The sequence below is a fragment of the Mercenaria mercenaria genome, unplaced genomic scaffold (assembly GCF_021730395.1).
Source record: "Mercenaria mercenaria strain notata unplaced genomic scaffold, MADL_Memer_1 contig_4526, whole genome shotgun sequence".
Lineage (NCBI taxonomy): Eukaryota > Metazoa > Mollusca > Bivalvia > Venerida > Veneridae > Mercenaria > Mercenaria mercenaria.
This window is the reverse complement of record NW_026462761.1, coordinates 1-11725: the sequence shown is the minus strand read 5'-3', so window position 1 is coordinate 11725 and position 11725 is coordinate 1. Positions and strand designations below refer to the sequence as shown.

The 11725-nt window shown below is 34.5% G+C and overlaps 1 protein-coding gene across 1 annotated transcript; it reads left to right on the top strand.

The window, feature by feature from the left end:
- Positions 1-7791: 7791 nt before the first annotated feature.
- LOC128553943 (uncharacterized) lies at positions 7792-9524 on the top strand (the record flags this gene model as incomplete). The annotated part of the gene is made up of 1 exon (XM_053535142.1): positions 7792-9524. A coding segment is annotated over exon 1 (1733 nt), but the record flags the coding sequence as incomplete, so codon positions are not given.
- Between the last annotated feature and the right edge of the window lie 2201 nt (positions 9525-11725).

Below are 11725 nucleotides of genomic sequence, written 5' to 3'. Positions count from 1 at the left end.
TTGGAAGCTTTTTCAAATGTCAATAAAATATTCAAGTTTTGAAAAGATATAAATGTTAAAACAAATAATAATGATAATAATGATATTAAAAATTGGTCGATATACATGTTTTCCATTTTGTACACGGTTGGAGTGGCATTTATTTCAATATTTAAAACGAAATTATACAATAGCCATGCATAAAGGGAGGGAATCCGAACTAGAAAATTCAATAATAGTTTCAGTTGTAATCATCAAACACCTGGCAAATTTTGAAATATTGGAGAAAACAATAATCAAAAGAAAGAAATTAGGAACTAAAAATAAATTATATATCTATGTTCATAAAAGTATGACAGCCACGCCATAAACAAATGTAATAAGAGTTTTAACGTTACTATGAGTATTAATTAACAGTACATAGCACTTCATGGAAATTTTCCTCATGTATTTTATGATGTGTTTAGTTAACTTGCTCGGCTTAATTGTAAGAGCTGATTTAAATAAAATCGGTACAGTTTGATAATGTTGTTGATAATAATACAGTTTAGTTTATATTTTACAGATAATTCCAAGAGTTGAGGAGTTCTTCTGGATACATTGTCGCCTAGATTTCTTAGGATGGATCTGTGTTTTATGTTGATGCTTATAGAGAACTGTTCTACAATGGACTGACGTACCATGATCGATACATTTGCTTCGTTTAAAGATCCTTTAAAAATAGAAAGTTACTTTTTCGTGTGAGATAGAAAGATAGAGACAGTGATTTACCAAAAGTGCAAAATCGATTTTATCATAGTCTCATTAAGATATAAATACATTGTAAGAATTCAAATGAATTTATAGGTACTCGTATATTAAAAGCTTAATGAAATGATATGTTCGGAAGACATACATTTAATGAATGTACATGCTTTTGGCTAGCAACTGAACTTCTATGGACTACATTATCTTCACTGAGGACAATATGTTTCGGCAATAAATTGTGTGGTGGAGGTTGTCAGGCCGCCAGAAGATGGTAGCTGGTCTTGAACTTGGTATCTTTCTACTTCCCCCTCCCACGACGGAGTTAGGGTTGAGAAGCCGCCTCGCAGCACACTGACTGGGAAAGTATATTCATATATGTAAGTTTTCCGTGAAGAAATTAAAGAAAATTGATAATTTATATGATTGAAGTTCAGTTGAACAGGATAAGATTATAAAGAAAGTTTATGCAGTTTTTTGTATAATGTATATAAATATGTGCAGTTTTCGCTCAGTTAAAAACAAAATAGTATTAAAGTTCATGAATGATGTGTTGTGCTAAAGCTTGAAATGTGTTAACAATGTGGATATATGACAATGCAGACAACAAATCCTAAAATACATTTATGTATTTGTTCTCCTTTCTTCCCTCGATTTACTTCGATTATGGGATAAATAATTTAGTTACGTTTGAGCGTAGCGAATTAGGAAATAAGATAAACTTTTTTCTATGCTGTTTAAGCTAGTATACGGTATATATTTACGACACATGATAAAGCAGCGAACAAATAACAATATTGACATACTCATTACATTTAAGCGATATAAGTGGTTAGCGACCTAGGAAAAGTGAGTCAGCTGTTTGTACTTTTTCTTGTTTTATTGTCCTAAATTGTGTATCATGTCGCATTTTATGTCAAAATTTGATGACGTCATTGCTGTAGGCCGAGATGTCCTTCAATCATTGTGACATTTGATCATTTATCATGTGTCTGTGTGATTACATTGAGCATTTTATAAGCTAATTTTATATGCCGCTGACTTAACAATCCTAAGCGTGATCAAAACACAGTTTAAGTTTCTTCATGCAAGTCATCAATTCACAGTAGAAATTGCTTTGCATCTGTGCTCCTTTAGATTTCAATGATATATAGGTTTCACTGAAGCTGATTCTGGTTGTTTGCAGGTCCTTTGAATTTCGAAACTTTTGAATCGAAGTAAGATTTCAATTCATCTAGCGAATCAGTTCACAACTTGGCTAATAAACTTTACTACTTAACTAAATTCTCATGCTTATTTGCCGCCAATTCATAAACCCTAATACATTTGTATTTCACAAAATGGATATTTTAAATTACGGCGTATGCTAAAGATAATAAATACATTTCAGCTTAAACATTAATACAATATTATGTGTGATAAATTACAACACTTAACAAAAACTCATTTAAGGTCCACTACTAATACCCGAACAATGATTATATGAAAACCAGAGTTTGTAGCTGAGACTTCATATATACTGGAAATATGACTCACTGTATCGGATCTGACCAAATAGTCATGAATATATTGAAGAGTAACCAACACATAAACAGAAACCTTTCGCATATTTCAAACAGAAAGTATGTTTTACGACTGCTTACGAATCCGTCGCGCATCATCGGATTATTTCGGAAGAATGAAGAATGCTCCGAAACGAGGCTATAATTTGTAAAAAGATGCAAACAGTATTATTGTCCGTAAGTATCGACCAGGTACTCTTAAATATTCCGTATGTTTCCGTAAATTTTCGGTGTCCGAACCTAAATAGCGAAATTTACCGAAAATCGAATGTTATTTATACATATGAATAGACAGTATGTCAGATGGGAAAATAGCAGTGAGGACGAACTGTTCCGACACCAATCTCGGAGTTGCTCGACGAACCCTAGGTCTGACCATGTTATTTATCATTTATCTGTAAATTAATTAGGCAGAAAAATTACCACACTTATCATGACTTTTTGGTTCATTTACAGAAAAGAATGCGGTAGTATTCGACATTCATCTATGTATATAGCACTGTGCCGTTTGGAAAATGTCGAATAAAAAATCTTTGAAACATCTAAGATCTAAAGACAAATTATTTGTCACAAGCGTGTCGAGAAAAATCCAGGACCGGACAAGCGTTCTTTTATTCAACAGACAATTCAAGCAACTGGCGTCAGCAGACGAACAGTTTTAGATTGCGGAAAGAGATGAGGGGGAAAGGAACGGTCGTAGATGGATGTTACGATAAAAGCTGAAGATGCGGAAGATGGGTTTTGCTTGGACGAGAACAACCGTTATCAGAAAGGTTCCATATTCACCGCCGTTTGAATACATCTGCGATGTCGCTAAATTGCGTTTTGTACTTTTAGCATGTGTAAATGTTGAGTTCTGCTCAATCCGGGGCTAGAGGGCTTGGACGGTAGCATGCATTTCCACTACCGTCCATGAACAGGCTCAATTAAACCGGGCCTGCAACATTTTCGTTTTTGTCGTGTTGAGCGATCTGTGAAGTTTCCACTTTTCTCTATCTTATATAGAAACCCTCCATTGTCAAACAGCGTCTGGCATTTTATGCTAAGAAGAAAGAGCTGGAAGACCAGGGATATTGTCTCGTTTACATGGACGAAACCTGGATTGACACATCTTTTACCGACAAGAGATATTGGCAACGGGATGATCTGCCGGGTGTTATACACATGTACCTCCTTGTAACCGCGGACAAAGGTTTATTGTTGTTACTGCTGGAAGTTGCAACGGTTTTATCAAGGGAGCTCAACTGGTATACAAAGCATCATCATCACCATCTGGAGACTATCACCATAAAATGTACGGGCAAAATTTCACGAAATGATTAGAAGAAAAGCTACTTCCCACTCTATATAGCCCCAGTGCGATCGTGATAGACAACGCAAGATACTAGTACCACTGAATGCAAGCAGAGAAGTTCCGACTTCTAGTTCTAGGAAGCAGAAAATTAAGGTACATTGATTAAACTTGAAATAAATCCGTGTAATAAAAATAATCGTAAAAAAAAATTCAATTGTATTTTACATTTTGTAATACATTGTCTTTTTGTCATTTTTCAGGAATGGCTTTGAAAAATTAACATTGCCTATGATGACGGCTTGTTGAAGCTACAACTTCTTGATCTGTTCCGTGGACCAGACTATACGACGTCATGGTCATGAAGTCCTACGTCTCCCGTCTTACCATCCTGAGATCGGTGCCATAGAGTTGATTAGGATCCAGTTAAAGCCCTGTGTTCGCCATCGATATTTTACTTTTAGGTTAGTACAAAAATAGAAGAACAATTTTCACTGTAAACATCTCAAAGAAAATATAACTCTTTCATTGTACACTTACGTTGTTTATACACATGTGCCGTCCCATCATATCAGACTTGGAGTTTGGGTGGAGGGTATATGGAGAAATGCCGGTAATCACGTCGAGAAGGCAACAGAAAAGATGATGGCATGCGATCATTACATAGGTAACCATCAGAATGAAATTGTTATTAACCTGACAGATGACATGACTGGTTTCAGTGACGGAAGTAGTACTGACACGCAGTACTGGCACTACTGATACCGCCAGCGAAGTGGAGTGAGCTGCACCTCTGTTGTTTTGTATTGTTTATGAAAATAAATATTATTTTGTGATTAAAAAAAAGAAATAATGAAATAATAAAAAATACGAAACAAATTCGAACTTATGATAACATGCGCAGAAGGAACAACTTACCACTACGCCAGCGCACCATTACTAAACTGTTTTGATTATTTCAGTAATTATATATTTCATAGTGAGATAAATAACGCGTAAAATGAAGAAAACGCCCGAAAATATCTACGAAGATTAATAAGTGCAAGGCCAATTAATATATTATATTGATATATGCCACAACAATATATGCGTGATGTCTACAAACATAGCGTACTAGAAATTCAACATTTTAGTAACTCATAAATACATCCTTAAAAGCTATCTTAAAATACAGGTAAGATACATCATTCTGTACTACAAGTTTTTGGGTGGTCAATTTAGTCCCTACCCGAATAAATGTGTTTTCACAACTTTTCTGCAGACGTATTCTGTCAATCCTTTTTCAGCATAGTTTTAAGATAATAGCTGAATAACTATCTTACATTTTAGAACCAAGATTTGATTGAAATGTACCTTAATACACTGATTTATGTACATATTTCTACATTTGATTCCATAAAGTTTAGACATTAAACACAATGTCTTAACCTAATACATGCCACTGTCACTTTGAAACTCAAATCTTGTATATCTCATATTTTCATGCCAATCATGTTAAATTAACGTCATGGAAATTAAAAAGAATAAAGTTATTTTGTAGCGCATCTTTAAAGACCCATCACGACCTAGTGACATAATTTGTTCTCTCACGAAAACTTTGCGAAAACCATCCAAAGAATACAGCGATACAACATAGCGACGGGCGGACAATTATGGCCCTCCCTGAACTGATATGTTTTCGCAACTTCATCTACAAACGTATTCAGTCAATTTTTTTTCAGTATAAGTTTAAAAACATTGATAATAACTTACCCTATAAAAACAAACACAAAAAATGATCTAAACTCAGCTTAATTTGTCAAATACTTTTCTTATTGCTACATTTATCCAAATACAATATTTAGATATTAAACACATTGTCTTGGCCTTAAATATGTCACAGTAAATTTGCTATAGTGCATATTTTCTGACCTGGCCGAGATATTTTTAGTACAGGCTCTACCATTAAAATCAATAGGTAACTTGGTGCATATATCGGATTTATTCGTACGGAATGAAACTAAATCCAAAGATGTAGCCGATTACCCTAAACTAAATGATAGAATGGCCCACTGATGACCTTTCTAGAAATATCTCCGCCAGGTCAGAAAATATGCACTATAGTAGAAACTTATGCAAGTAACTTCTCTCTGTTTTCATGCAAATCATATATAATTACCATCATGAAAAAACAAAATAATACAGTTTTGTGGCGCGTCTTTAATCGGATATTCTAGTATTTAATTTATCTTAAAATAATGTGATCCCAAAGAATTTCCGATCGATTACGGAAAAGCGATAAACATGACAGTAGGACAAAATGATCACCCATGTCAGTCTAAGAAAATATTAAAAATTATCATTCGTTTCTCCGCACATGTTTTACTTCAAGTGAATATTGCCTGGCTATCGTAATGTTTAGTAGTTTATTTCAAAATGTGTATCTTTTTTAAGATTTATGTTTTTGTTTATCTTTATTTGGCATCTTTAAGGATGTAGGAACGAATTTTTTCTAACGTTAAGAATGTTTTCATACTCAACGAGCTTAAACAACATAAGTTTCCAGGACGGAATGTTTTAGGGTATTCTTTTCACCCACTGTTTAAGTATTTCTGCGTTTTGTAGAATTGAAAAAAAAAATATGAACAAATGAAGGTACTTTAAAAATCATATAATATTTCAATTAATGATACAGTGAATTATGTCAGTATTATATAAGCATAAATGTCACTAACAAATCTCATCTCTTTCATTTTTATCTGTTGACATATATACACATCCATCTTATTTTCAATAGAAGAAAAACGTATTTCAAACATTTTGCAGATTTAATGACACACGCACACAAACATGCTTCAAAATGGAAAGAAAAACTGATCACCGTTCATATAAGAGATTAATTAAGAAAAAACCGTTAAAAATTGATGATTTTTTGTTCTTTATGTTTTCATTCATATTTTCAAGATCATATAAAGCGTTATCCTGAAAACTTTTTATTCGATTATAGCTTATCGTTATATGCATCAGATAGAAAAACATCAAAACCAAACCTGATCTACTTTGATAGATATTTGAAATTACCTATCCTTGTCCCGTCAATTTTAGGCAAATGCAAGCGAATAATAACCAAAAATAAGGGTGATTTTTTTCGCAAAAAGTAGAATCTGTTTGGTAAAATGGAATATTATTAGCCATTTTTTGATTATTTAGCACTAATTTTTGGCACAACCTATGCTTGAAAGCAATATTCAATGAAATATTTTCAAAATGGTGGATATCCTGACAAAAAGATCGTACGTCCCTAAATCTTTTAACTGGTGTCATACAGGTAAATAAATAAAAACACGTAGGATTGATAACGTACTATTATTGATTGATCTCTTGTACCATGCCTTCATACAGAGTTTATGTAAACAAAATGTTAGAAACGGGCTTATAAAAATCAACCTGTTATCTCAATGTTTAGTTGGGTTTTAAGACATAACGACACAAAACTTTACGAGGGTTGTTCAAAAATAACGTAGACTTTTCTCTAGCTTTTAGTTTTACCTTACGTTAATCAATATTTGCAAGTTCTTTTATTAATTTTGATGCATAATACTTAAGCCATAATATATATATTGGCTAGAAAACTGAAAAAAGTATGAACACTTATGCGAAGCATCTCAGACAGAATGCTCAACGTTAGTCTTTATTCAAGGCGTAATTCATTGACGTTAACGTCAAATCACGGAATTTTTGTTTTCTCCCTCCACCTCCACTGTCATTAAACAAATATTCGGCAGTTAAGAATCGTTTGTGCCAAACGAAAATGGAAACACTGTAGTGGCATTGGCTTCATTAGTTTTGTAGATTTCAGCTGCTTTTCGCCAAACGTTCTACTTTTACAGATTTTATTAAATAAACATCTGCTTGATAATCTATGCGAGTCGATGACGACATAATATGCATTATCAGCGCCAACATTAGCGATAAAATTCAAGATTGCAAATTACAATGATATATTTTACATTGCTCTTTACACAATATTTGGCTTTAGACAGAGAAAGTCTACGCTACTTTTAACAACCCCCGTAGAACAAAAATCAATTGCTTGTACTGTATGAATAAAGTATTTCGACGTTTAAAAGTTAATTGATAGATACGTACATACACACTAAGAAAGAAACTATCATAAAATCATATTACAGTGTAAAGATTTAAAGCATAAAATTAAGAAAATAACACGAATGTGAAATGTACAAAGGTCGAAGGGAATTTAAGTCTAAAACTTCAGAACGACGACTTACGTCTAGCAACAGAAGTGTGGTAGGCTCTGATGAATATAAAGATGAGAGGAGAGATGATGTTCTAAAATGTGACCCGTGCAGTGCAGAGGGTAGTACAGTTGATGCTCAAAAATTTTGTCAGGACTGTAAAGAATATTTGTGTTCGATGTGTGTAAGAAATCATGCAAAGTATGCGACGTTGAAAAAACATGTGCTTGTTGACAAAGATACGGATATTGATTCTATTTCAAGTCGTGCATCAAGTGACTTATGTACAGAGCATTGTTACGTACATTCTAGGGAATACGTGAAATTTTACTGCCCGAGACATAACGATCTAGGCTGCCATGATTGCATGACAATGAACCATCGCATTTGTCGAATAGAATTCATACCCGATATTTTAGAAAACTTTCAGAAAAGTGAGGAATATGATAACATTGTGAAGAACATGAATGGTATTATGAGTGAGACGTCAGAAGCTTTAAAAGTCGCAAATAAAAACTCTTCTGCAATACAAGAATGGCATGCATCGACCATTGCCGAAATGCAGAAATACCATACCGAAATAAATGCTTTCTTTACCAAGAATGCGGATGAGATCGAGCAAAAAGCCAAAGATATTAAGAGTGTAGAGATTAAGAAAGTAAACGAAACTCTTCAGTCATGTAAGACAGTAAAAACAGAAATAGAAAAAGAGTTAGATGCTATGAACAAAATGGTTAAAAACAGAAACTTCTATCAGTTATTTGTGGCTGTAAAAAAGTATACAGTCAAGGTAGAATCGTACGGTCCCTTAGTCAGGCATGCCTGTTGCGAGAAGATCAAACCATTGATCTTTGAAAAAAGCGGCATATTGAGGGAATTGAGGGATGCAAAAATGACAATGGGCAGTGTCACTCATAGTGATATTGGATTAGATAGCACAAAGTCAATGGTGTCGGGTTATGCATCCCGTGCATACAAAGGTGAAATCGATGTAAGTTCTCCGGATGAAAGTCGTAGAAACTGGATAACAGGGTCCATTCTTCTGTCTCCAGACATATTGGTAATAACAGATTATAGAAACGCCTCGGTAAAGGTCATTGACATTCAGGCAAAAAAGGTCGTTTCATTCGTCAAAATGTCTTCGGGGCCGCGTGACATAACTCATGTCCCAAAAGAATGTCTAGCAGTTGCAAAGCCAGAAGAAAAAGCTATTGAATTATTTACAGTATCAAACCTGGCCAAAATCCGAGAATTCAAAGTCTCCGGCTCTTGCTACGGTTTATGCTGTCATAAAGACAAACTGGTAGTCTCATTTCAAAAACCGCCAAAAATTGAGGTAATGGATCTGAACGGTACAGTTTTATCCTCGTACTCCACAGACATGATAGAAAAACCATTGCATGTCGTTTGTAGATCCGATGGCAAAGAGGCTTACATATCCGACGAGAAGTCTGATTCAGTGTTGTGTCTGAATTTGGTAAAAGACACAACAAGAGTGGTCCGGAAGGTCAATATCGATGGCCTTAAGGGAATTGCAATATGCACTGATGGATCGTTGTTTGCATGCAGTAGTAACAACCATTCCATATTTCATATTATGCAGAACGGCGATGCAGAAATTGTTCTTGATGCGGAATCAAATGTCGTGCGTCCATATACGGTGTCTTTTTGCGAGAAAAGAAACAGACTCTATGTTAGTAGCAACCTGTCCAGGTATCACGGATTTATAAGAATTTTTCAAGTGTGATTCTATTAAATGACACAAAAGAACTGGAAATAGGTTTCAGGACTACAGTTTATATTTAGTAAAGCAACAAGATAAGTACATGTTTTTTCTACTGAGCAGCACGGCAAATAATGATATCTATTGTTAAAGAATTTGTACCTACTTATAGGATATTGTGAGGCAAACTAGTTAATTTTGTCAACTTCATGTTTCGGAGTTTATGCTAAATATATGAATTGTTCGTTAAAACAAGATTTACCGTATTTATCTACCCGCTGCTTGGTTGGAACTAGAGTGGATGCTGTGGATGCTGTGGAAGTAAATTTAACGCATGCTATGATGTCGGATGGAATAAGTTGTTCCATCCATTCCAGCTGGGGACGTAACTTCAATTTTATATATATAGCGAAAATGTATCAAACTGCGATGGAAGCACTATTGATAGTAATTTTAATATACTCATATTTATTCAGTATTCTAAAAAAAAATAATAGGTATGGGTAGATGTTTCGGAAGCACAGTGCAAAAGACGCATTTGCAAAGTAGGCCCGCAACAAAAAGAAGCTGTAACAGAAAGGTATTACAGACGGGTTGATTAAAAAATCTAACAAGTACATTTCAATTTTATGCAAGATAAAGATAAAGGGGGTGGGGGCAGTAAGGGTAGAAATTGGATGGGGGAGGGGGTCGAATGGGAATGTAGAAGAAGGATGAATAACACAAAGAGAATGCTAAGTTCCTTAATCACTATAATTACACTACAACGTAACCACAGTAGCGCAGACATTTAGGCAACAAAGCCAAACCCGTACGCACACAAGTACATATAGCAATAAACAGGCAACTTTAATATGAATCAAGTAGTATCAAGAGGCTTTTATGATCAACGAAGGTCTTTCATCAGATTATCTAAGAATGTCAGCAGAAATTGGAAAGTCTGCTAATTATTTACAATGGAGCAAGGATGCAAGGACACTTGTTGACCAGTGTACTAATCACTAAAGCAATTGTAACACTTCCAAGTAAATGCTTGTACAGTTACCAGTATGGACACGCAGTAAATATAAACTATTTTACTTTATTTATATTTGAATTATTTAAAGTGTTTGAATGGCATTATTTGCTGGGAGTGTGGTTAACATTTTTATTCACTTTGTGAAGCAACAAGTGTATTTATTACTTGTCAATATGATTGATGTGTTATATTATGTTACATGCATTTAACATAGTCATCTAACTTCAATATTTTGTATCTATAAATGTTAATATCCAGCAGATAAATTCAGAGCAATAGAAAAAAAATCCGACGTATTAATGCATACTTTCTGTCTAATTTGGAAGTATCCACTCTCTATCAGCTATACTGTTTGATCCAGTTCAGTGCGAGATGTTTTATTGTTTCACAGGGACGTTTTCCAATTCCATCACATTGGGCATACATATATGTCGATTGGCCGGTTGGTTAAGGTCGCTGACTTTTAATCACTTGTGGGTTCGAGCGTTGAAATTTTATATGTAAAAGCTACCCAGGTGACTTACGGATAGTCTGTGGTTCTCCCCAGGAACCCACCTGTGATGAAATAATGCACGGAGGGGCACCACAGATCTTAATCGATAAAGATAATCGAGATGTAAAAATAAGTTTGCATCATTTTAAGTATACTCAGTAAAAAAGTTCTACACACATGGATGTTTTGGGTGACTATATTTTCATTATATGACTCACAACAAACATGTATATACCAGATTAAATTTTAATCAAAGCTTAACACAGAACTAAAAATGAACATAAAATCCAAGTATCTGTTCTTGGGTAATCTATGAAAGAATTTCCCAAGGGTCCTCTGTCAAAAATGGTTAAATCACTGTTTTACTATCAAACACTTATAATGCGTATATCCTCCACGCCGAGTGTGACATTCTGCCTGATACCGCTGATTAAGACAAACAACAGTCCTCCGTTGCATTCCAAATATCGCTGAAAACATCCTGGGGTCCCATACCAGCTTGTAAATGTCCCAGGGTACGAGCCCGGTATTCTTTAGTTAGTCATTTTAACGGACGCCTTGGCAGTACATTAGCCATTACTGACAGTGGCCGAACTTTGAATATGGATCACAAGTTTATTTTCTTTTATAAAATTTTACAAAAAAAGTAATAAAGTAATTAAGTTACTAGGCGTTTGATT